General features: G+C 54.2%; 1 protein-coding gene across 4 annotated transcripts in view; it reads left to right on the plus strand.

Annotated features, from left to right (window-relative positions):
• GRK5 (G protein-coupled receptor kinase 5) overlaps window positions 1-25,817 on the plus strand; it is a gene marked incomplete at both ends in the record, with an annotated part of 218,293 nt that overhangs the window by 79,317 nt on the left and 113,159 nt on the right. For 3 of the 4 annotated variants that reach the window (XM_079709212.1, XM_079709215.1, XM_079709214.1), the window contains one exon: window positions 25,173-25,268. In XM_079709212.1, the coding sequence (XP_079565338.1) occupies window positions 25,173-25,268 (96 nt within the window). Of the gene's footprint in view, window positions 1-25,112; window positions 25,269-25,817 lie in introns of all 4 variants that reach the window. The other variant, XM_079709213.1, reaches the window with a different exon arrangement.

The raw sequence follows: 25,817 nt of genomic DNA on the forward strand, positions 1-25,817 counted from the left end.
CTTTGCCCTAGAAATTACCACTGGCTCTCTCTATGGTCCTTCGAAAGCTTCTGGCTCTCCTCTTCAGTTACTTTGACCGTGTTTCCTTACCAGTTGAATCCCCGGTTTTCTGAATTTCCACTGCTGGTTTTGCTTTTTGGCTAAGCCCTAAACTGCAAACATGTAACATGTATAGCATTATTTCCCCTGCTCGTGCCAGTAGCAGACATTGCTAATCAATTGTTGCACTCCTGTCCACTGAGCCTGAATCGTGTCTTGAGTCCTGGAACTCCAGGCAGCCACTTCCATCTGTTTGGAGCTCACAGGCTTAAAATCTTTTTGCCATTACAGCTCCAGGTGGTACAAGCAGAATCCTGCTTTCTGCCGAGGAAGCTTGATTTCCTATGAAAGGGGCCAGAAATGAAAGAAATCGCCTTTTTGAAGCATTCGTTAGTTGCCTAGACCTTTTCCCTTTGCAGGTGGGGTGGCAGGGAGTAGGTGTGGTGGCATGTCTTGCCCAGTGGATATTTTGAATTCAGGAGTCCACATTCCTTTAGGGTGTCATTTGCTGCTTCCAGAATTACACTTTCAAGGAGACTTGAAGGTTGTAAATAAATAACTGGACTCTCTTCCAGCCTCCTGAGGTCTCACAGTGGTTGGTTGTTGCTAGAGTCCTCAGAGTACATCCAACAGGATAAAAATGTAACTTGTGCAAGTCCCCACTTAGGAATAGACTCACTTCCTGCTTCCTGGGTGAGACACCACCTGGCAGGAGGGAGGCCCCGGCTGGGGGCAGGGCAGCCCGAGGGCCACTCTCCTCACAGCCTAGCTTGGTCAGGGTGCCCCTATTCCTTGCCCTGCGTGTTTATTTCCCAGGCAGGACTTCGGGGCTCCCCAGACTGCTTACCGCTTCTGTTCACAGAGTCGGTGGTGCCCTGTCTCTGGCAGGCAGCTTAGGGCAGAGGGTGGGGTTAGGAGGCCCCTGGGAGCAGGGGCAAGTCCTCTCTTGGGCCCACATTTCTTACCTGCCCCCCAGTGTGCTGTTATTACAGCGGGACTGGCTGGGGTGTATCGGCCTCAGGCCAACCTACCTGGTGGTTTAAAACCAGACTTAATCAAAATGTAAATACTTCTTAGGGCCAGAAAGCAGGTCCCTCCAGGTGTTTGAGCAGAGGCTGGAGAGCCAGGAGCCTGAGGACGGGGCGGGGCCTGTCGGGCTCCTTTCACACTGAGGCGGGGGGTTCCCTGGGGCCCCTGCTAGGGGTCTCTGGAGGATCCACTGTCCCCAGGGTGACAGTGCCCCACCTGCCCCACTGCTGCTTGTAGACGCTGTCAGTGGGGCAAAGGTTCAGGAGGCAAGAGCGTCTGCCTCCTCCTTCCCTGTCCTCCCCCCACCCCACCCCTGCCTCTACAATCCCTCAGAGTCGGTGGCATTCCCCAGAGGGGGGTCTCTGGCTCTCCCGAGGTTGCTCAGTGAGTAGGAGGACAGTCACATGCATTGATGGAGGGCTGTGTGTCCGGCATTGTTCTGAACTCCACGGGTCAGCAGTGGCCAAGGCACATGCCATCCCTGCCCTCAGGTTGGGGTGGTGGCCCGACAGTAAACCAGGAAGCAAACAAGATCATGTCAGATGGAAATAATCTATAAATACGTAAACAGCAGTAATTTCCGGTGGTGATGAGAACTGTGGAGTCAGTGAGATGAAGCGGGAATTAGATGAGAGAATGAGACAGACTCTGCAGGTGGAAGTGTTACTGTAGAGCGGGGCCCACGGAGCCGCCACGGGGCTCCCGTGACTCAGAGGTGTCAGAAAGGGGCCCGCATGGGATGGTCAGGCAGGGGACACAGCTGGAGCAAAGACCCAGAGGCGGGAACCAACTGGAAAGTCTCCGTGCGAACTAGAGGAGGTCAGGCTGTCTGGAGGGGAGTGCGGGCCTGGGGCGTGGTGGGGGCCAGCTGTGCGAGGCCCTTGGACATCACTCCAAGCTGACTTTATGTGAGAGAATTCCAGGACTGGATTTGGGTTGGTATAGCTCTGGCTGCTGGGCCGAGATGGTTTGAAGCGGGTGACAACAGAGGTGGGAGAGCAGGGAGGAGGCTGGTCCAGTCGAGTGACAAGAGCTGATGCTGGCCTGGTCCAAGGTGGCAGCTGTGGAGACAGGAAGGGGACAGGCATGTGTTTTGCTGTAGAAACCACAGATCTGGGGATGGACCCATTGTGGAATATAAAGTGGGGGAGCGGAAGTGAAGAATCCTGGGTGTTTCCTGGGTTTGGGACCCGGCAGGCCTCCTCTGATCCACTCACCACCTAGGGTTGCATGGTCTGCGGTCCCCTCCCCTGGCAGAGCTGGAGTCCTTGCTTACCTGAAAGTGCCACGCAGTGCCTGGCTCCTGCGGGCGTCCATTACCATGCCTGGAAGGGTGGACTCCACCTGCCTTTCTGGAGCCAGAAGGCTGGACGGTGTGATGTTACCCAGAGTCTGGGGAAGTTGGAAAACTCAGGGTTTAATGCCCGAGAGGCAGCCCTGGGCAGCCCTGGCTGATGTGGCCAGGGGGCTGTGTTTGGTCCCCGGTGACGGCAACTTCAGGTCAACATTGAGAGCTACTGTTGATTGCGTGCTTGCCCTGCCGTGTGCCAAGAGCCGTACGTGCATTTCTCTCAGGTATTCCTCACAACCCTGAGCAGCAGAGTAGGCGATCTTATCCCCATTTTGTAGATACAGAGATTGGGGCTCAGAGTGTTTGGTCCAAGGTCACCCGGGTAGTGAGTGGCCCAGCTCACCGACAGGCCCCTGACTCCAGGTATTAAGTCCTTTACCAGCCCCCAGCTCTGTTGCCAGTGAGCCACGCCGTCCCCTCGCCAGTTGTGTACCGAGGGCCCGCTCTGTGCCCGTCCCTGTCTAGGCCCGGGGGACGGAGAACCCCTGCTCCTCCGCGCATGCGGGAGAGGACCGCAGGGAGTTTGCGGAAAGAGCAGCCCCCACCCCCACCCCACCGTCTCCCTTTCTCTTTCCTCCCCTTGCTTCCCCAGAGGGCTCGCTGCCGGGGCTCAGGCCAGGTGGGAGCTGCAGGCAGAGCAGCCTTGGGCCCGGGCAGGGGCTGCCTGGGCCCCGCCCGCCTCCGCCCCGGCACCTGCAGGGGCACACCTGACCCGCGTGCACTTGATCTGCCGCCGCCTGGCCCGCCCTGCCAGTGGGTGGGGAGCGAAGCTCCTCCATCAGGTTTGGACGAATCCGAAGGACTCCCTCGGGGTCTGAGGGTGGAAGTCATGCCAGGACATTATTGTGCCAAGTTTTCTTTAGCAGGGAGCGGGAGGGGCTGTTACTCTGATGTCCAGAAGAAAAGGGTGTGATGTGCCCACATTTCCCAAACCTCACTTCAGATGCCCTGGCCTGGCAGGTGACCATCTGTGTGTGTCCTCATGGGCACAGGGCCTGGGACTCTGGGGACTGAGCCAGTGGGGTGTGGCTTGCCCTGGCTGGCTTCCCTTCTCCATGTCCGCCTGCTCCCCAGTGTAAACCCGTGGGGGTACGGCTTGATTCCTCCTCATTCAAATTGCGTCCTTACCCCTAGCCCCCCGCCTGGCCCACTGTAAGCACCCAGTAAATGTTGGTTGGTAGGTTGAGTGAATGAATGAATAAATGAATGAATGAATGAATGGGTTGCCCCTGGTCTTCAGTGCTTCTCTGTTGCTCTAGACCTGCGCTGTCCAAGCTGGTAGCCACTCGCCACATGTGACCATGGAGCCCCTGAAATGTGGCCAGTCTGAACTGAGTTGTGCTGTAAGTGTATATAGTATTTCAAAGACTAAGTATGACCAAAAAAAGTGAAATGTCTCATTAATAATTTTTTATACTGATTATGTGTTGAATTGATATTTGATATATTGAGTTAAATATGAAATGTTATTAAAGTTAATTTCACTCATTTCTTTTTCCTCTTTTGATGTGGCTGCCAGATAGTCTGAGTTTGCCTGTGTGGCCCATGTTCTATTCCTCTTGGACGGCGCTGGCCTCGGCTGAGGTATTTGTCTTTGAAAGGCCAAGAGACCTGGGCTGGAATCCCGAGTCTCCCATTCCTGCCGGTGTTACCAGTGCAGGGCTCTGAATCTCAGTTTCCTCACCTCTGAAATGGGGATGCTGAGTGAAACCTCACAGTCAGAATTAGCCGGAGGAGACAGCAGTGCCTTGTGTATGGGGCCCCGGGTGTTTCTGCTCCCTCCACCTCTCTAGGAGGCGGCTCTGATTTGGGGGTTTGGGGCCAGGCCACGACTGGGCCCTGCTCCTGGGACTCAGAATACAGGCCGTGAGGCTGAGTTGGAGGAGAGGGAAATAAAAGAAAAAGAAAATCACTGTGTCCAGAAAATCACTGTGTTCCGAGGAAGCAGAAATGTCAGAAGGATGGAGAAAGGAAGGCAGGCAGGCTTCCTCTCAGGACCCCTGAGCCCCAGGGCAGGGAGCTCAGGGAGCAGGGGGCAGGCCGTGATTGTCACCCCGACTCCGGGGCCCTGGGGTGCTCTCCACCAGGCAGTCATGGCCTGCACCCTCTGTGGTGCTGGGGTGCACCGGTGCCTTTCAGTAGCCTCTGTGTTCAGAACAAGGCCAGTTGTGTGTGTGTGTGTGTGTGTGTGTGTGTGGTGGTTACTCCTTTCACCCCCATCCCCAGGGTTCGGTGTCCGTCCCTTGAATGGGGTGGGGCAGGTTCAGGACCAGGAGGGAGTTTCCGAGCCCCCCACCCTCACTCCCTTGGCCACCTGGGAAGCTACCAGGATTCATGCGGTGCTGAATGCTTCCCATGCATTTCCTCAGCTGTTCCTCCCAATCCAGCGAGCAGTAGCCCATTTCACAGAGAAGAAAATGGAGGCTGGGAAGGGAAGCAACTCGTCAAAGGCCACACACCTGAAAAGAGGTGGGCGGCCAGGAGCTGAACGTGGGTCAGCGCTGGGTGCTTGGAGGGTGGACTTCGGACAGAGCGCCCAGAAATCTGCAGCAGAAGGGGCCGGGACGGACTGGCAGGGAGGCTTGTGCCGCTTGTCTTCGTAGAATATCACCATTCACAGTGTCGTGGTCTGTCTGTCTCTCTGTCTCCAGTCTGCTTCACTGGCTGGTCCCTAAGCCTGCTTGGTTAAGGCCCCGGCACCTCCCGAAGCAAGAGGAGAATGCTTCACCATTGCTCAGTTTCCTCATCTGTCACAGCTGGACCTTCCTCGCTGAGTGGAGGGGGAGGATTGAGAGAGGTCAGCCTGTAGAGGGTGCTGCTCAGTAACAGCAGCTCACGGGGGTTATTCTTACTGTTTCCTTGACCGCAACCCAGTTTTCTATTCCCAGCACTTCCTCTTGAAGCTTTGGAAACAGATCCTAAGTGATTGATAGCAAGTGAAGGTGCATTGCCCAGCCCTGCTGCTTGGCCTGACCCAAGGTCAGGTGTGGCCAGCAGGTGGGGGCTGGTCTGTTTCAGCTGCACAGGGAGGCCAGGAATGAGGTGCGGCCCCTGGCCCAGCTATCAGGGTTCCCAGAGCAGCTGCCTCCCACAACTGGGCATGGCCATGGAAGTGTGTTCCCCAGACCTGCCGAGGTGGAGCCGGACCAGGTGCCTGGCTGCGAGGAGCCCTGGGAAAGCCCAGGTGAAGGTCTCCTGAACCTCACGTTGAGCTTGGCACTGAGGGCCTGGCCTAGAGCCTCTGACCCTCCAGCTCCCAGGGCTCCCTGCTTCAGGGCTCAGGGCTCTCAGAAGCTTCAGGAACCCAAGGTCCCCAGGGGATTCTTGGGCCCTTCCTATCCCTTTGAGGGCAGAACAAGGGGCAGGCAGAAGATGTGCCAGGGTCACCTCTCAGAGTCCCGGGTAGAAAGGAGCACAGCACAGCCTGCTTCTGGGGCGATGCCTCTGCTCTCTCATCCATTCGTTCCCTCACTCATCTGCAGACACTAACTGAGGTCTGCTGTGGGCCTGGAAGTGTGTCCTAGTCCCTGAGTGCTGGTAAGCAAAAGCGACATGGCCTCGGATGGGACCTAATAAAGACATAAATTATAAGTCTTTGAAGGAAGGACTGGGGAGCAGTGGGAGAGAAACATGGAGACATAACTCTTGGATTGATGGGGAGGGAGTTCAGGGAATGATGTGACGCTGAGACCTGAACGCTTGTCTGGGGAAGTGGGGGTGACGTGTGTCAGGGCGCTCAGAGCAGCATTATGTGTGATGGTAAAAATCTGGAAATAACCCACGTCTCTCAACAAAGAGTGGGTGAATGAATTATTTTCACAAAACCTGTGGATATCTGTTTAAAATTTTTTTATTCTCTTTAAGCTTGAAATATTTCATTAAAAAAAAAAGATACTGGAAGTGTGTATCTGGCAGGGAGAATGACATGTGCAAAGGCCCTGAGGTATGAACTCTTCCCCAGTGAGGAAGCAAGTGAAGGCCTGGCTTTTGCCCTGGAGGCCACCCCACTACCTCTCTGTTTGAAAGTCTGCTTTCAGCTGCCCCTGAGACCAAGGGAAAGGTGTTTGGAAAGGCATTCTGGGAGTCCTGGGTGTCAGCTGGAAGACAGTATGATGGTGGGGGAAATTGGACCATCAGGGGCAGTGCCTGCGTAAGCTAGATTAGTGGGAGAGGAAACCTTTGGGGTGAGTCAGCCTTCTTTGGTTGGATGCAGCAGAGCCTAGCTGAGCCTCTGCCAAGGGCCCTTGGTGACTCTTCTCTCCTTTTGTGGAGGAACTTGCCTGCTAACCAGGGCATCTGTGTGAGGTGAGTCACTGTTTTCCCCATTTTGTTGGTTGCAGACACCTTCAAACACGTCCGTTTAGTCTGAACTGCACACACTGATGAACTTGGACATCTGGACGAGCAAGCTGGGCATGTGCTTCAGCTTTATGTCCATGGATGGCTCTTCTAGAACTCTCTGAAATCCATGGAAGCAGGGATTGCAGATTGAGGATCACTAGTGTGGTCCAGGACCTCTCTTTTCTGATGCGGAAACAGAGGCCTGAAGAGGGGAGGTGTCCAATCTGAGGTCATGCCAAGCGGGAAGGAAGCAAGGGGCCCGGCTGACGTTTGCAGTCCAGAGCTTTCTCTTGGCCCAGAACATGGGGCTCGATGTCCCTAGCTGAGATGAGTCCTGCTGACCTCTCCTGGGGAGATGTGTTGTGTCTGACCCTGGCCCCTGAGCCTGGTGGGTAGGGTGGGAGCCACGGGTGTGAGATTCTGGCCAGGGAACTGCACCTGCAGGTGCTTCCTGCTGGTGTTCTGCTAGGGAGCGCTTCCCTCCCCCTTCCGTGTGACTCTCTGGCTGCAGCATCCGCCAGCATCTACTGGGTGCAGGGCAGTGTGCTGGGTGCGGGGGCGCCATGGCCTCCATCCTGCTGGACCCTTCTTCTGGCTAGTCTGTGCCAGGTGGTTGTTAGAGGGTATTGGGGCTTTGCCTGAGAAAATGCTGTGTGCCCTGCATGACTCACTTCTCTCTGGGCCTCTGTATCCCCAGCTCTTCATTGAGGGGCAGGGCTGTGTGATCACCAAGGCCCCTCCCAGATCTGGCATCCATTAGTTCTGAGTCTGGTGGAGAGGAGGGAATAATTACAGCCCTTTCTCATTGAGCTTTCTTCACTGTGCTCAATGCTTTACATGCATCAACTCATGACTCCTGTGTTTGTGAGGTCAGAAAAGAGTCAGTTGAAGCTGAGAGGTTGAGTACTTGCCCAGAGTCAGTCACACAGCTAATAAAGGACACAGCTGGGAGGTGAACCCAGGCAGTCTGACCCTGGAACGTGTCATCTTAATCACCACCGTGGCAAACTGAATAAGGGCCCCCAAGGATGTCAACATCCAAATCCCTGCAACTTGTGAATATGTTACCTACCTGGTAAAGGGATTTTTTGGCTTAATTACACTAATTAAAGGATCTTGAGGTGGGGAGGTTTGCCTGGATTATCCTGGTGGGCCCGATGTAATCACAGGGGTCCTTGTAAGAGGGAGGAGGCAGAGGAAGATTTGACTACAGAAAAGGAGGTCAGAGTGATGCAGCTTGAGAAAGACGCAACCAGTGGTGGCTGGCTTTGAAGATGGAGGGAGGGACCCCAAGCCAAGGAATGTGGGCAGCCTCTAGGAGCCGGAAAAGGCATGGGAGCAGATTCTTCCCAAGAACCTCCAGAAGGAATCAGCCCTGCCAGCACCTTGCTTTTAGCCCAGTGAATCTGATTTCGGACTTCTGACTTCCAGAACTGTAAGATAATAAATTCATGTTATTTTAAGCCACTAAATATGTGGTACTTTGTTATAGAATCAACAGGAAATTAAAACAACCATGTCCTATTCACTTGCAGCTAGCTCTCCTTTCTGTATTCAAGTTTGATTCTGAATTCCTAGGGGTAGAAATCGAATCTGCCAAATAGAGCTCTCCTTGGCCATTTCACAACTTAAGAAGCATTTTAGACAAAGACTTTGTAAGGCCAACCGCCTTGCTCCCATCTTCTCTGCTGTGTAATGGGAATTAGAAGGGCAAGGTACGGAGGGAAAGGGTCATGGGACCCCAGGCTAGACTCTGCCTCTGTGAGTCCCCAGCTGGACGCTCCATCTCTCCAGGCACCGTCCTTGATCCTCTGTGAGTGATCGCCTGCAGTGGGGGCTGCACCAGATGCCCAGCACGTCTTTGTGGGCTGAACAAGCAAGGTCAGGGCCCAGGTCTGTGGCGGCGAGTGGTGGGCTTCTCCCCAGGTCCCTGCAGAGACCACAGGTGCTCTGGTTCATCCTCAGGTACCTGTGCACATGGTAGAAGTCGCCTGTGGGCTTTACTGGGTCAGGAATTTAGACAGTCCTTAGAGAAAGCAGTTCTTTCTGTAGAGATGCTGTTTTGAGCTGATCTTTAAGGACAATGTGCCGGCTCTGTAGAACCCAAGGTGAGGCCCTCTGGTCCAGTCCAGTAGCACAAAAAATGGGATTCTTTTTACCTTTCCCAGAGTGTGGCTGAACTGCTCTTGGGTTCATTGCAAGGACCCATGGGCCCTGAGAGCTCATGGGCCCAACTCCTCATCTGAAGAAACTGAGGCCCAGAGAGGGGAAGGGACTCCCCAGGGTCACACAGGAAGTTAGTTAATAGTTTCCTTGTTGGGAATTCCAAGCTCTGCAATGATAGGGATTTTTCCTGGAGTCACATTAAGACAGGGGAGTCATTCACTCATTCATTTAAGAACATTTTATTGTGTACCTGCTCGGTGCCAGGCACTAGGTATAGTCATGATGCCAGCTTTTGAGGAGTAACCTTCTAATGGGTGGGGTGGGTGGGTGACAATAAGCAAGCTTAAAAGATAAATGAATAAAATAATTTAAGGTCATTACAGTTTATAAGGAGAATAAACAAGACATGATGGGGAGTATCTGCTAGACAAGGGAGTCAGCGAAGGCCTCTCGGAGGGGGTGATCTCTCAGCTGGAAACCAAAGAAAGAGTCATGGGGAGCGTGTTTCAGGCAGAAGAAACAGCCGGGCACACGGACTCGGAGTCGGGGGGGAGGGGAGGAACTGGTGTATTTGGGAAACCAAAGGCAGCCCAATGCGACTGGCACGGAGTGAACCAGGAGATGAGGTAGGGTGGGGAGGCAGGTGGGCTTCAGCCTGCAGGCCTTGTAGGTCACGGCGAAGCGTTCAGGTTTCATCCCAAGGACCATGGGGAGCTGTTGGAGAGACTGGAAGTGGTTTGCTTTTGTAGAATGACACAGGCTGCAAGATGGACAGTGCATTGGACGGGAACCAGATGGAGGCAGGGAGGCCAGGCAGGAGGCTGCTGCAGCCGTCCTGTGAAATGTGATGGTGGCCTGGACCAGGGCGGTGGCCCACTTTGGAGGGGCAGGGAGATGGCAGAGTGAAAATGTCATTTGGAAAGAGAAGCTGTAGGACTTGATGGATGGTTGCAGGTGAAAGACTGTTAGTTAGTTGTTGCTGTGTAAGAGGTTACTTAGCAGCTTAGAGCAACAATCAACATTTGTTAACTCATGGTTTTTGTGAGTCAGGAATTGGGGAGTGGCTTAGCTGGGTGGTGCTGGCTTACGGTCTCAGGTTGCAGTCACGATGTTAGCCGGAGCTGCCGTCACCTGAAGGCTTGACTGGGGCCGGAAGGCCCGCTTCCAGGGTGGCTCCTGCACATGGCTGGCAAATCAGTGCCGGCTGCTTCCCGGAGGTCTCTGCTCTTGCCCACGTGGGCCTCTCCATAGGTGTCCTCAGAGCAAGTGATCCAAGAGAGGGCAGGGCAGAGGCCACAGTGACTTTCACGACCTAGCCTTGGAGTCATACTGTCATTTCCACCACATCCCTTTGGTTACACAGGTTCATTGTGGGAGGGGACTGCACAGGCTGTGAATCCCAGGAGGCAAGAATCACTGGGCCATCATGGAGGCTGTTTACCACAGGGACCATGAAGAGGGTGAGATCAGGGATGACACTAGGCTTTTGGCCTAAGTGACTGGGTGAATGGTGGTGCCATTTACTGAGAGGTAGAAGCGCATGCTTGGGGGAAGGTACGTGGGAATCAAGAACTCTCTTCTGGACCCCAGTTTGGGAGACTTCACCTCTGCACTGGAAACTTCTGTCTGTAGGTGCTGCTGTGCTGTGCTGGTTTGGGGCTTCCATAGCCTCATCAGACTTGGGGGGAACTTTCTCAGGGCCTAGTTCTCATCTGTCCCTTGAACTAATCCCATGTCAGCCTCGAGGACCAGGAATTAAAAACCAGGCATTCTTAGGTTCAAATTCCAGCTTAGCCACTTAGTGGCTGTGTGACCCTGGGCCAGATACTTGGCCTCTCTGGGCTTGCTTCCGCATCTGCAAAGCAAATCCACTTCGCTGTGGTAGCATGAGACTCAGAAATTATGTTGCTGTAGCGCTCAGGCTGGGGCCTGGCTCACCCTGGCCTCTTTACACCTCAGATTCCCAGCCTTTCTGTGTGCACAGTCATAGCTACATCATAACATACCCAGGTCGCTAGGTGGATTTGATTGGGAAGGATTTCTAAAGAGTCTGTTCAGCTTCTTCTAAGTAGATGATGCAAACATCCTGGGGACAGCAGAAGTAATTATTACTCACAGGGAAATGCAAGTATTTTTATGAGTATCTTCTGAAAAATTGAGGCATTTTTTCATGAGCAAACAGTCCTGTTTATTTCTCTAACAAAATAGCCACAATTGTGCTGCAGGGGCCAACTTTCAATGCCAGTGGCTTTTCTCAGGGGTCAGCTCACCTCCCTCCCACTCCCCAATCCCCCCACACTTTCTTTTCTTTAACCTAGAGAAAACATAGTGAAGACAAAAGTGACCAAATTTGGGCTTTGCTGAGAGAAGGGGATTACTTTTGCAGTGAAAAGTTAATTTTTGTGGCCAGACTTTCTCAACTGTGAAAACCAGTGTGGGCAAAAACATAGTAAGCCTGAAAGTCCATTTGGAAAATGATTTTCCTTGGAAAGGACATTTTAAAGAAGGTCATTAGTGTTTGCAAGAGGACAGGGGCATCTGTTTTCTCCTGAAGGAAATGTTCACTCAACTCGGGAAGAGACAGAGAGGAGGAGAGGGAAACGGGGGAAGCCACGGGCAGGGGATGCTTGGGCAGCCGAGGTGGGGAGCAGGATGGCTTAAATCGTGTTCGCACCCGCCCGGTGCCTGGTGCTGTGCTAAGCACACTCTCTATCTGACCCTGACAAAGGGCATTTGGTTATTACACCTGTTAGGAAACTGTGGCTCAGAGAGATTGGGAAGGTGTCCTGTGGTCACTCAGCTGGTGGACAGAGGACTCAGAAGTCCAACCCTGCCCGTCTGATAGAGCCCCCTCTCTTTCCATGCTGCCCTAGGAGAAAGGGCTCTTGGTCCAGGGTCAGGATAACTGACACGGTAAGATGGGAGGAGACACACCTGAGGGGAAGGGCTGGGGAGGTGGTGTGTGCCCTGTCCCTCCCATAGAAGGTGTTGTGTTCCCATTTTCAGGGGAAAAAAATGCAGGCTCGGGAAAGACTACGGTGTGTGATGTGGTTTTATTGTTTTAAAGTCCATTTGGGGGACTTCCCTAGCGGTCCAGTGGTTAAGACTCCGAGCTTCCACTGCAGGGGGCATGGGTTCGATCCCTGGTCGGGGAACTAAGATCCTGCATGCCGCGTGGTGCGGCCAAAACATAAAAAATAAAAAAAATAAAGTTCATTTGGAAACCACCTCTTCCCTTGTGGTCCTGCCTCTCCATCTGTTTATCAAGGTACTTGTCAATGAGTTATTGAGCATTTACTATGTGCCAAGCACTGTTCTGGGTGTTTGGGAGACAGCAGGGAACAAAACAAAGATCCCTGCCCTTGTGAAGCCTGCGTTCTAATGGAAGGAGGGGTGGACACAGGCAATAAGCCATGTGGAATGTTACAAAGTGATATGTGCAGTCGAAATTAAACCTGCAAAGTAAAAGAAGGGTAGAGGGATGCGGAGAGGCAGGCAGTGGGTGGGTACAGCCTGTAGTGTTAGAACAGGTGAGCAGCAGGTGTTGCCTTGGAGGTGTGGAAATGCTCCGGAACTAGGCAGCGGTGGTGGTAGCACAGCGTCGTGAATGTCCTAAATGCCACTGAATTGTTCACTTTAAAGTATCAATAATTAATTTTATTTATTAGGGAAAAATTATGTATTGGGGAAAAAAAGGTGGTCAGGGTCAGCTTCATGGAGAAGGTGATATTTGTGCAAAAGGCTAGAGGAGAGGAAGGTGTTAACACTTGGGATGTTTTCTCCCAGGGAGAAAGAGGAAGGCTCCGGGTAGAGGGGGTAGCAGGAACAGATGAACTCAGGTGAACTGTGACCCCCGGGCCAACAGCCTGCTGTCTGTTTTTGTAATAAAGTTTTTTTGTTTTTTTTTTTTGCGGTACGTGGGCCTCTCACCGTTGTGGCCTCTCCCGCTGCGGAGCACAGGCTCCGGACGCACAGGCCCAGCGGCCATGGCTCACGGGCCCAGCCGCTCTGCGGCACGTGGGATCTTCCCGGACCGGGGCACGAACCCATGTCCCCTGCATCGGCAGGTGGACTCTCAACCACTGCACCACCAGGGAAGCCCTGTAATAAAGTTTTATTGGAATAAAGGCATGTTCATTTGTTTACGTATTATGTTGTCTGTGACTCAGGGACTTCACCTGGGTCTTTACAGAGAAAGTTCATGACTCCTGAGGTAGAGCATACATAGGTCCTCAGGTGGGAAGGTACATGGGGTATGTGAGGAACAAGAGGAGGAGAGGATGGCTGGAGTGAGTGAAGGACGGAGTAGAAGCAGGTGAGGTCAGAGAAGTCACGGGCACCAAATCCTGTAACCCTCCTGCGTGGCTTTCCTGTGGCACCTCTGGTAAATGTCAGGACAGAGGCTGACATCACGCTGATGGGGAAGTGTGTGTGTGTGTGTGTGTGTGTGTGTGTGTGTGTGTGTGTGTGTGTGTTGGGTGGGGGCAGTGGTAGGGTGGAGAGATGACTGAACTTGGGAGTCCTAACACCTGGGCTTTAGACCTGCTGTCTGTCCCTCGCCAGCTCTGTGTCCTCAGTTATCTCATTTACAAAAGTCGTGATGGTGGTGGTGGTGACGGGTGAGGATGATGGTGGTAGTGGTGTTGGTAGGGATGGTGATGGTGGTGGTGGTGGTGAGGATGATCGTGGTGGTGGGGATGATCTTGGCAGCGGCGATGGTGGTGGGGATGGTGATGGTGGTGGTGGTGGTGAGGATGATCGTGGTGGTGGGGATGATCTTGGCAGCGGCGATGGTGGTGGGGATGGTGATGGTGGTGGTGGTGGTGAGGATGATCGTGGTGGTGGGGATGATCTTGGCAGCGGCGATGGTGGTGGGGATGGTGATGGTGGTGGTGGTGGTGAGGATGATCGTGGTGGTGGGGATGATCTTGGCAGCGGCGATGGTGGTGGGGATGGTGATGGTGGTGGTGGTGGTGAGGATGATCGTGGTGGTGGGGATGATCTTGGCAGCGGCGATGGTGGTGGGGATGGTGGTGGTGGTGGGGACGATGGGGGGGTGGCAGTGATGTTGATGGTGAGGTTGGTGGGGGTGGGAATGGTGGTGATGGGATGGCAGTGGTGGTGGTGTTGATAATGGCTACGTTCAGTGAGCCCCTTACTCTGTGCTAGGTACTTGCACACTTGACTCTAACTCTTATCAATCGCAGCGGTGCGGATTGGGTAGCAGCATCTTCCTTTGCAAGAGAAAACACTGAGTGACTTGGGGAAGACCATGTGTGTGGCAGGGCTCAGATAACATGCTGTGATAGCCACTTATCATACTCCAGTGAAGAGACCCGGAGGCAGTGGGCGTGAGAACCCCTGGTAAACAGTGCAGCCAGCACTCAAGGGCAGCAGCCTCTGGTCAAGGTGGCCCAGGCTTAGTGCTGCCCTTGGCAGCAAGGGTTTCCTGGGAGGGGCCGTCCCCAGGCCCCTCTGCCCTCCCACTCCCACCGCAAAGCCACACCGGAGGCCTCCGCTCTCTCAGGCTCCGTGTGATGGGGAGGGGCCGCGTCCCCCCAGCCCCATGGCAACCAGTTACCAGGCCTGGTGTTGGTTTGGGTTTTCCTAATTGAGGTGTGGGATCCTTCTGGTTGTGGCTGAGGCTTTTCTGCCCTGGAAACCCCGACTGCTGCTGCGGCGTGGCCATAGGGTGGGGCCTGGAGGCGCTGGGACCTGCCCGCAGGCTGCACACGCCCTGTGCTTCTCACCACCACCCCCCACCCCGCCGCTACCTCCCGCTGCTTCAGTACCACGCTTCCTTTGAAGAACATACTGGAGGTTTTAGGTTCTTGTAGCTGACAGCTGTGGCACCACAAAACGTGCCGTGGTCAGGATCCCTGTGTGTCTTTGCCTCCCCATGTCTGGTCCCATGGAGGCTGCAGCCGGCCTTGAGGCCTGAGGTGTGGGAATGCACTGCTTCTGTTTGCCCACCATGGTTTTTGCCCACCCTCCTGGTGGGGTCCCTGTGAACAACCGAAGCCCCAACTAAGCCGCAGAGTTCAGCTCCCAGGTGGTTAGACAGGCCCTGGAAAGGCCTCCGGTCCTGTCCCGTCCCCCTTGCTTCGCTGAGTTTGGGCAGGGTGTTCCCCGGCCTGGCTGCGCCTGCACCAGTGTCAGCCTTTTGATTGGAGCTCAGGGCTTCATCCTGAATTCTGATGAATTCAGGTGGTGGTGGTGTGAAGGTGGCAAGCCCCTCTGGGTGGGAAGAGGCTCTGTGCCCCGAGCCCTGCCCTCCTCCCTCTGTTGCCCACCCCTGGGGTCCTATGCCAGCTAGGAAGGCGCTGGACACACTTGAAGACACCAGGGCTACCGGATGCTTCCTGCCCCGAGGAACCGTGGACTCGGCTGCCCTGCATAAATGGCACAGTTCCCATCACAGGAGATTCTGGGCCAGAGGTGCCTTTGGCAGCCCCTTGTGTTGTGTTTTCTTCCAAACATTTCCATCAGCGGGTAGTTCTGGGGGCGTCTCCACTCGGCGCCACCAGATCCTGACCTCCCGGCTCCAGCGCTTTGGGACAGTGGGGTAACGGAGGAGTGGAGGACAGGGGACGATGGAGGGGGGAGTCAACTAGATGCAGGGGGCAGCCAGGAGACGTCACAGAAGAGGGTGTCCTGAGGCAGAGTCCCTGTGAGTACTGGATGTTTCTAGAAAGTGAGACCTACAAAAATAGAACGCGGCCCCTGGCCCTGGGTCTGCAAGCTCCATCCCCCTTACCCCACGCACCCAATCCGCTCCCTTCTTATCTGTGCTAATGCGGATCTTAAAGAAACACTCTTTTGAAAAAAAGGGTTCTGCTGCCATGACCTGGCACCACCCTCCCCCTCCCATCCCAGGTGAGGCAACTGAGGCCAGAGGGATGGGCCCGTCTCCCTTTCACGGTGGTTGCCAAGTGCATTGGGTTGGAGAAAGTCCCCTGCAGGCTGAGGTCACCTCAAGTACATTTGGCTGGAGTCACGTCCCTTTTGAAAAGGCTTGAGTCACTCAGTGACGCAGTCCCGAATGGCCCTATAATTGGGATCTTGCCTTGTTTGGGGCTGTATGAAGAGAGGCTCTGAACCAGTGAGACGCGACACACCCTCCTCATCAGCTTCAGCTGCGGTGCCACTCTGGCAGTGGCAAAGGGGACCGAGCCCAGGTGGATGGGCAGAAATACTGGTGGCAGGGAGGGCGAGCATAGCAACAAGCAGACACAGGGGTCACCTACCCCACCAGGAAAACTGGCCTCCTCCACATTGCCTGTGGCCCTTGAGAACACCCACGGCCTCCCCGTGGTGATATTTTCTGGAAAACTTGCCCTGCTGGCAGTGCTGTGGAAACTGAGTCCTGAAAACTCACCAGGTTAGAAAGGAATTGAACAGACTCTTTAGCTCCACAGATGTCACAGGCAAAATTGTCACAGTGCCTTCCACTTGACCGGCTGGAGTGGCTGAGTCATCAGCTTCTGTGTCTGGGAACACAGAGAGCCATCCTTCCCATGTACAGTCACCAGGATGCTTGAGACCCTCCCAGACCTCGATCCAAATGCGCTGAGAGCAGCTCCTCCAGTTTTCATGGTTCTCACCCCCCAGCCCCCCCAGATGTGTATTCTAAAGACCTGCTTTACAACACAATTTGAATTTCTAACAGATTTGGTCCCTGGCATTAGCATGACCTTTCCAAGCCTCCTGGAAGCTTGGTGACCCACAAGCCATTCCGAGGAAGGGGCTCTGAGGTGGCAGGAGGAAGAGGCCCTGCTGGGAATCCTGGGGCCCCTGGAGCCCGGGCCCCCCCTCCATCCTGTGTCCTTGTGCCTTTAACCAGCAGTGCCCTAAACAGTTTTGGGAGGGCAGCTGTTTCTGTGGTTTCGCCTGTGCTGCCTCTAGTTACATCTGGCACCACCTGGGGGCCTCTGCACTGAACGGGCAAAGCTCGCTCAGCCCCTCCGTCTCGCCCCATCCACAAGGGCCAGAGCTGATTGGGTAATTTCAGAGCCTAGGCTGGCCCACGACATGTGGCGTGCCTGGAGAGAAATGGTGAGTTGGCCAATCAGATTTGCTCCTTGGGACTCTAGACTCAGGATTCTGGCAGATGGGCAGGGAGGGGGCTTTGGGGCCTGCCGGCTGCAACACCATTCTGAGACTCACTACCCTGAGTGAGCAAAGACTCCGCAGAGGAAGCGCAGTCCCCACAAGACCACCCTCACTTCAGACCGCAGCCACCAGTTTGAGAGTCCCCAAGCCACACATACTTCTGACTAATTGGCTACAAATTTGGGGATTCCCCCAACCCCTCTCAGGTTTGATGATTCACTAGGACGACTCACAGAGCTCAGGAGAGCGCTATATTTACAATTGTATTAGAGCGAAAGGATACAAATCTGAACCAGCGAAAGGGGGAGATGCATAGGGCAAGGTCTGCTAGGGACACGTCACCCTCCCAGCACCAGTGTATGATCACCAACCAGGAAGTTCATCCAAGCCCAGTGCCCAGAGTTTTTATTGGACTTTTCATTACTTAGGCGTGATTGATTGAATCATAAGCCACGTGTTTGAACCCAGTCTCCAGCCCCCTTCCCCTCCCCGAAGTTTGGCTCAAAGCCCCAACTCTCTAAGCCCATGGTTGGTCATTCTGGCATGGCCAGCCTCAGCTTGAGTTGTCTCCTTAGCATGAGCTCGGGTATGGTTCCGGGGGCCCACCACGAATAAAACCCACACCCCCATCACTCAGAAAATTCCCAGGACTGGGAGGTCACCTACCAGGAACCAGGGACAAAGTCAGTTTCTTCGTCATACAACAACAGCCAATTGGGTTCCATGCAAAGAGGTGAGTAAGCCTGGCGTGGTCTGCAGAGAGGCACATGGCGGAGTGAGAGGCCGAGACACCCCAGCCCCGGGTTCTCCGTGTCTCCACAGCCTTCCTGTTCCCACAAACCCAGCTGCTCTTGGCTGCCTCTCCTTGGATTCCTAGAGGCTCCAGTGACCCTGGTAATAATCCCTGTTTTTGTGGGTCAGCTTAAATGATTCTCTCTTCCTGCTCACCTTGGTTAGAACCGCACTCACCAACACAGTTTTCCAATGTGAGTTGACAAGTCTGTCCTGGAGGATGTGGCCCATGGGAAGACCGGCTTCCACTTCCTCAGGGCCCACAAAACGCATCAGGTCCTCTCCAGATCCCAGTGTGCCTATCTCCAGGGATGATGCTCTTCTCTCTGGGTTCCAGAGAACAATGAAGGTCCAAAGGGAAGAGGTCAGAATGGGAAGAGGTACCCAGGAAGTATAGGGTGTGTGCACTGATGATTTGGGCGGGGTTTGAGGTGGGTCCTTCCCGCTCTGTAGGGAGCCAGACCTGGGCCTGGTGCCGGGTGTGGTGGGCCCCTGAGGCCATCTCACCAACCTGTTCCCCCATGGCCACTGGTGAGCTTCTCTCCAGTGTCTCCCTCTGGATTTCTGGAAACAGCTGGGTCTGCATCCAGCTTGCCTTCCTACCCCGCGAGTGGCCGGGTAAGTGGTTTTATGGGCGTCATGTGAGAAGAATGCTCACGCCAGGCAGGGGACAGGGACCGGGGTTCTTGTCAGAGTCAGACCCCAGGATCACCGAATTGGTCCAAACTGCTGTGAATTTTTTCAGATCTAAAAAAGAAGTAGGCAGAGCAGAAATCATGTCAGAGAGAGAAATTTCCAGAAAGAGTGGTCCCATCGTCGTCCCATTTCCCACGTGATGCTCAAGGGCTTTCTCAAACTTGACTGTGCATCAGAATCAACCTGGAAGCCTCATTAAAACAGACCACTGGACCCCCTCCCAGAGTTTCTGACTCAGTAGATCTAAGGTGGGGCCCAAGATTTTGCATTTCTGACAAATTCCCCAGTGATGTTGGTGCAACTGGTCCAAGGACCACATTGGGAACCACTGATTCAAGAGTGTGAAGGAAGGTCTTTCCAACAAATGCAGAGAGTCTTTCTCAGCTTCCCCCAAGGAACCTTTCTGTGACCAGGGAGGAAGAGAACATTAGACTAGGAGTCAAGATGCCTGGGTGTGTGACACAAACCACTTGAGTGATTTGAGGCAAGGTTCTTGCCTTTCTGAGACTCTATTTCCTCACCTGTCAAATGGGTCCAGTAAGAGGACCTACCTTGTGTGGTTGATGTGAGGATTAAATGAGAGGGTGTCTTAACAAACAGCTCCCTGACTCTGGTGGTACAGGAAATGCCACATTTCTCTAACTTCCAAATCAAATATACTGTAAGACTGATGAGAAGTTCAAGGTCAATTGTTTTGCAAAGGTCTGTCCCACTCCCTTTCACGGATGGCACGAGAAGCCCCAGGGCTCAAAGGAATCCAGCAAATAAGACCTCACACCATCGGGGTCACTGCTGTTGCCGATTTTGTCAGTGTCCTTTGGAGGAGAGGTCTCTGCGCATTTCCACTCCCCTGTGCCAGGCTGGTCCTGGGTCCCTCACAGCTCAGAGCCCCTCGTCACTGGGATCCAGCAGGGGCACAGGCCTCCCCACCATACTGTCTCCCTCTCGTTCTCATTTCAGTCTTCAGCCTTCAAAGCATGAACACCTCCCTGGAAAACAGTAAAAGCAACAAGAATAACAGCCAGTTTCTTCCCCCACAGTGACAGTTTTCTCCTGGCAGTTTTTTGGCATGATCTTTTCATTCTTCCCTGGGCGCATCCACAGGAGCAAAAGAAATGCCAGTTAGTTTCTCAGTAGCTCACCCTGTAGTGAGCACTTGGCCCGTGCTTAAGACACGGTAGCTCTTTATTACTTTGCTTTTTTCCCAAGTCCTGCGCTCCATCCCCACTAGGACTTGCCCTCCTGCTGGCCACTCTCCCTCCTCCTGCCCTGCCACCCCCTTATCACACTTCCCTCGGCCCATCTGGGGTGTACCTTCACGAGGCCATTGCTGGCAGTCAAGGGAGACCCTGGGGGCTGGAGAAAGCAGAAGTGATTTGGTAAGCAACTTCCTCTCTGGAGGCTGCAGCTTCCTGTCGCCCACCTTTCTCCAGGTGTTGCTTGGACTCTTGCCCACCCAGGAGAGACACCTGCTGCCCTGGTCCTTTGGTGCCTTCCCCAGAGCCATGAGTGGGTGGAGTTCAGCCCATGTTCACAAGCCCGGCATCTTGGTCTCTTCTCACCTCTGATAGGAGCCCTCCTGTCTGGCTCCCGGCCTGTGTTGCCGGCATCCCCTCCCTGGCTGGGTTCCCCTTCCTCCATGCAGCCCCCCACCTGCCTAGCCACACGCCCAGTGGTCTCACTCAGCTCTGCTCTTTTAAGCATGGAATGAGCTGGATGTCCACGAAGGTAGGCACTCTGTCCTCTTGGCCATCTCATTTTTAGCATGTGGAAGGTAAACTGTGAGCAACAGTAGGCTGGTTGGTAAAGAAAATAAAGCCCAAGGATGCTCAAGACAGGAAGTGGCTGCCAGTCAGTGTGGGTTGGAGAAGATGCATGCTCCTGTTTGCACGTGTGGTTCATTCATTGGCCCCATTAATTCCTCTCCCTGAGCCTCAGGTTTCTCATCTGTGAAATGGGGCTAGTAACTGCCTATTGAGGACCAAGCGTGTGGCATCTAGTTCAGTGCTAAGCAAATATTCACTTAACCAGTCAGTCAGCATAACTTAACAAAAGCTTGCAATTGTCCAGGCCAGTCGTGTTAGCTGCCCCACCCTCTGGAAGGATATGGAGCAGGTCTGGGCTGAGCTGGGAGAGGGTTGTGGGCAGACAAGGGGTCTGCCTCTCAAGGGCAGCCCTGGAAGGGGCATAAGGTTGGGGGCTTGAAGAAAGAGCAGGGCTTCAACAGGCAGAGGGGTCAATTCTGGAGGTCAGAAGTCTGACCTGGGTCTCACTGGGTTAAAACTAGGGTGTTGGCAGGGCTCTTTCCTTTCCGGGGGCTCTAGGGGAGAATCTGTGTTCTTGCCTTGTCTATCTTCTAGCGGTCGCCTGCATTCCTTGGCTCGTGGCCCCTTCCTTCTTCAAACCCAGCAACAGCTGGTCTAGTCTCTCTCACATCACATCACTCTGAGCTGACTCTCCCACCTTTGCTTCCACAATTAAGGACTCTGGTTACATCGGGTCCACCCATATCATCCAGGATAATGTCCCTGTCATTATCCTTAATTCAATCTGCAACCTTAATTCCCTTTGCCACATAACCTAACATATTCACAGGTGCCAGGGATTAAGGGATACTTTGGAGGAGCATTACTTTGCCTGCCATAGTCCCTGCCCTGTTCTGGGGGATGAGGAGGTGAGGAGGAGGACAAGGAAGCCCCAGGTGGCCGTGTGGTACCCACCGGCCCTTCATAACTCCAGCCTCTGTGTCACATCCTCCAGCCTTGACTCACCTTTGCCATCTCCCTACTACCCCCACTGTTGCCCCATTACTAGCGAGTCTCTCCCAAACCTCGCACGTCTCCTGAGCGTTGGTCATAATGGTCATTAAATAAAGCAGCGTTTCTCCATTTCAGCACTATTGACACTTTGAGCACATTGTTCTCTGCTGTGGGGTGCTGTCCTGCTCATTGTACAAGGTTTCACTGTATCTCTGGCCTCTGCCTGCTGGATGCTGGTAGCACCCTCATCCAGTTGTGACAACTCCAAATATCTTTAGATACTGCCGAATGTCCCCTGGAAGACAACTTGCCCAGGGGTTGAGAACCACTGAAATCAAGCCTTTGATGTTTGTCTTCCTTACTAGATCGGGCACCCAAAGAAGGAAGCCCCAAGAGGGTGACACCCCATCTGTCTTGCCCGTCCCCATGTCCCCAGCACCTGCATAGTGCTCGGCATTTACTAGATGCTCTACACATATTGGTTTAATGAATTAATGAATTTTGTTAATTTTCTTTATTTTTAACGTTTTTGGTGTTAATTTTCTTAATGGATAAATTAATCTATAAAAAAGTGTGTGTGTGTGTGTGTGTGTGTGTCTGTGTGTGTTTCTTAAATAGACTCCTGTTGCCATAGACTGGCTACCTAAGAATCACCTGGGGAGCCTTTTACGTAGCCCGACTCCTGGGTTCCGATCACAGAGAGTTGGGGCTCAGGCTGATGGGGTGCAGCCTGGGAGTCTGTATTGTCAAGAGGGCTTCACTAGTTCCTCAAAAAAGGTAAACATAGAATTACCATATGATCCAGCAATTCTGCTCCTAGGCATATACCCAAAACAATTGAAAGCAGAGACTCAGATATTCAGAGCAGCAGTACTCACGATAGCCAAAAGGTGGAAACCACCCAAGTATCCATCAACAGACAAATGAATAAACAAAATGTGCGGTATACACACAACGGAGTATTATTCAGCCTTAAAATGGAGTGAAATCTGACACATGCTACAACATGGATGTACCTTGAAGGCATCATGCTGAGTGAAATCAGCCAGTCACAAAAGAGCACATCTTGTACGATGTCACTCGTGAGGTCCCTAGAGCAGTCAAATCAGAGAGACAGAAAGTAGAAAGGTGGTTGCCAGGGGTAGAGGGGAGTGGAAGCTGGTGTTTGATGGATACAGAGTCTCCATTTGGGATGATGAGGAAGTTCTGGAGGTGGACGGTCGTGACGGTTGCACAGCAATGTGAATGTGCTTAATGCCACTGAATTGCATACCTACAAATGGTTAAAATGGTACATTTTCTGTTATGTATATTTTACCACACACACACAAGTGCTTAATCCCAGCCAGATCTGGGAACAAATAGTGTGGGAATCAATGGGGGCGCAGGGGGTGCAGACTGGATGAGTTCTAATGGCCCTTTTAGGCCTCGGAGCCGGAGCTGATGGGGATGGGAGCATCGGACTTGGCTGATTTCTTGAGAGGGCGGCCCTTCCCTGGGGGATGCACATAACTAACCTTTACAGGGGCCGGGCCAGCTGCCGACTGGAGGCCGCTTGTCCTGTCCACGGGGGCAGCCGCTGCCCAGCTCTAGCTGATCCTTGCCATGTGGGGTGTCTGGTTATGGAAGAGAAGTCCCAAATCTGGATCCATATGTAACATCTCCATGTTTAAATCTTGACACCGGGTTCAATGAACAGGCAAACAAACCAACAAGCCACATGTGGGTCCAACAGAGCAGCACTTCAGGCCTCGGGCCTGGGGTGGCGTCTTTTCTCGGTGGCTTGGGCCTCAGCTGGAGAGATTCGAGTTCTGTTTCCCCCTACCGGATGCCGTATCACTTCTGAGGTCCGATGCCAGCTTCCTCTTTGATACCTGGGAGTTTCCTTTGCTTTCGGTGCTCCCGAAAGGGAGCTTTATAGACAGAAGGGTGAGCGTGAATGCCTAGAGTCTGGATTCTGCTCAGGCTGGGGCCTTGGCCCTGCCGCTTGTGAGCTGTGGGGCTATAGGTGACTTGCTTCTTTCTTCCCCATGCCTCAGTTTCCTTGTCTGTCAAGTGGGAATAGTAATAGTTCTGCCTGGGAGAGTTAGAAGCGGGGACCAGGGCAGGGCCAGCAGAAGGGCTCTGAGGTGTGTGTGGACGTGTGATGGTGTGTTGGTGCCGGCTGGAGCAAAGAACATAGTGGAGTTGGACAGGCCATCAGCTGGTGAGTTATGCAACATCGGACGTCTGTTTCTACATCTGTGATATGCCCAGTGATTTCCTCCTCCACGAGTCATTCTGAGGATTAAGTAAGATAATGTTCAAACAGTGTCTGGCCACAGCATGAGCCCCATACACGTTTGTTTCGTTCCTTGGAGGCTGGGGCCTTTGACCTTTGTGGAGGCTTGAGCAGAGGGGGCTGGGGCTGGTTGGCTGGGCTGAAGACAGAACAAGCAGAGAGCTGGGAAATGGACCGTGTCCTGCCCCTGTGCCGTCAGCTCCCTCCCCTCCTTCCTGGCCCCCCCGGGTGGGGGTCCTGGTCCCATCCTCAGAAGCCCACCCACTTGCTGTTCAGGAAGGTGGCCTCAGCTTTGCAGGGCAGTTGGATGAGTTGGGAATCTCCCTTTATTGAGACCAGCTCTGTGCCAGCGCCGGCACGTGCTGGGCCGGGGGCGGGCCCAGAGCTGAGCTCCTCCGGGTGTCCCTGGGTTGACTGGCTGAAGAAAGGGGGCTTGCCCTGCCCAGACCCTCCCTGGGGGTCAGAGGCTGGAGGGAGCAGCCCAGGGTGCTGAGGGCCTGGCCAAGATCTGGCGTCTCTTTAACTGGCCCCAAACTTGGCGGGTACTTGAGGTGGTGATCACGTGAAGGGGGATAAGAAGCCCTTGAAATTCCGAGACGCTGAGGGGCCTAAAGGACTATGTGACCTTTGCTGAGTCACTGACCAGTGGAATTTAAGGGCCACTCTGGGGGCAGTGGGCAGACGATGGCATCTCAGGTTCTTGGCGGGGTCCTCGCCACGTGACACAGAGGTGCCTCCAGGTCCAAGTTCCAAATGGTGGTGGGCTCAAGGGACACGTAGGCTGGAGCCGGCCCCCCCTGGCCGTTTGCACACCTGAGCGTTCTGACATCTGTCCACGGATAAGGTGTGGCAGGGATGATGGGAACACCTGTGTGTGCACCTTAGGCAGCTCCGTGTGTTCATTGCATGTACGTGTTCATTGTGTTTGTATGTCTATCATGTGTGCATATCCATTGCGTGTGTGTCCCTAGCGTGGGCGTGTTCATTACATGTGCGCACTGGGCAGGATGCGAGGCCTGACGGGGTCCTTCAGGGGTCCTTCTAGCCTTGAGAAATGCATCCCCTGAGACCCTGGGGTTCGGGAGGTGGGAGAAGAAGGGGGCACCCAGGACAAGTGGGAGTTGAAGTCCTTGTCCCCGACATCTGGCCTCCCGCTGGGGATGGGGCCCCTCCCCAGGAAACAAGAGGATAAAATGAGGTGGTAAGGGGGCTGCAGTCCGCCCGCTTGTGAATCCATTTCACCAGGATTTCCCAGGCCGACAGGCCTGGCCCCTGCCGTCGGAAGGTTGTGGTCGAGTCTGGGGCGAATACCAGGCACCCAGCAGGGCTGCACAGCCGTGGGAGACGCCGAGGAAGAACAGGGCGCCCGGTGTGGGTGCAGGCGTGGAGGATGGGAGGGACCGCTGCTGCTGGTGGTGGCGGGGGCCCAAGCCCGAGCGAGCCTGCAGGAAGAACACACAGGCTTGATGCCGGCTGGGGAGGGGGCGTGTCCCTGTCTCGCAGCCAGGAAGCTGTCTGTGCACAGACTCACTGGGCTGGGACACAGGCTCTGGAGCCTTGGACAACACCAGCATCAGCTCCCCATCTTTCTCCCCCATCTCTGCAGGGGGCGGAGGAAAGCGCAAAGGGAAAAGCAAGAAGTGGAAGGAAATCCTGAAGTTCCCTCACATTAGCCAGTGTGAAGACCTCCGAAGGACCATAGGTAAGCTGTCCTGCCTCGAGGGGGCGCGGGGAGGGACGGGGAGGGGAGCAAGGGGCCCGTTAACCGGAACCGTCTGAACGGTGAGTCAGGTACAAATCGATTAATGCAGTAAAGTGATGCCAGGTAGGCGCTCCAAGCTGATGTCTTTGCTAATTGATAGAAAGATGCAACCAACATTCGTCGAGTATTTGGTGTGTGCCGGGCAAGATTATCTCTCAATACCCTTTGAGGCTGTTATTTTACTCCACTTTTCAGCTGGGGAAACCAAGGCACAGAGAGATTCTGTAATTGGACCGAAGTTGCACAGCTTGTGGGAGGGCGGTGGAGGTGGGCCACACCTGGCCCTGAGCCCCCCCTCGTAGCTTTCCGCCCTTCCTTCCTGGGGCCCGTGGGTCCTGCCCTCGGGAAGCAGCCCCAGGCTTTGGGAGCTGAGGCGGGGTGGTGAGCCTCTGTCTGGGCTCCCCTTCCCTGCTGCCGGGGATGTGGGTTCTCACCCAGGAGCTGCCCTGCTCAGTACACAGCCCTGTCGTCTTTATTCAGCCCCCTCAC

Source organism: Hyperoodon ampullatus (assembly GCF_949752795.1).
Source record: "Hyperoodon ampullatus genome assembly, chromosome: 1".
Classification (NCBI taxonomy): Eukaryota; Metazoa; Chordata; class Mammalia; order Artiodactyla; family Ziphiidae; genus Hyperoodon; species Hyperoodon ampullatus.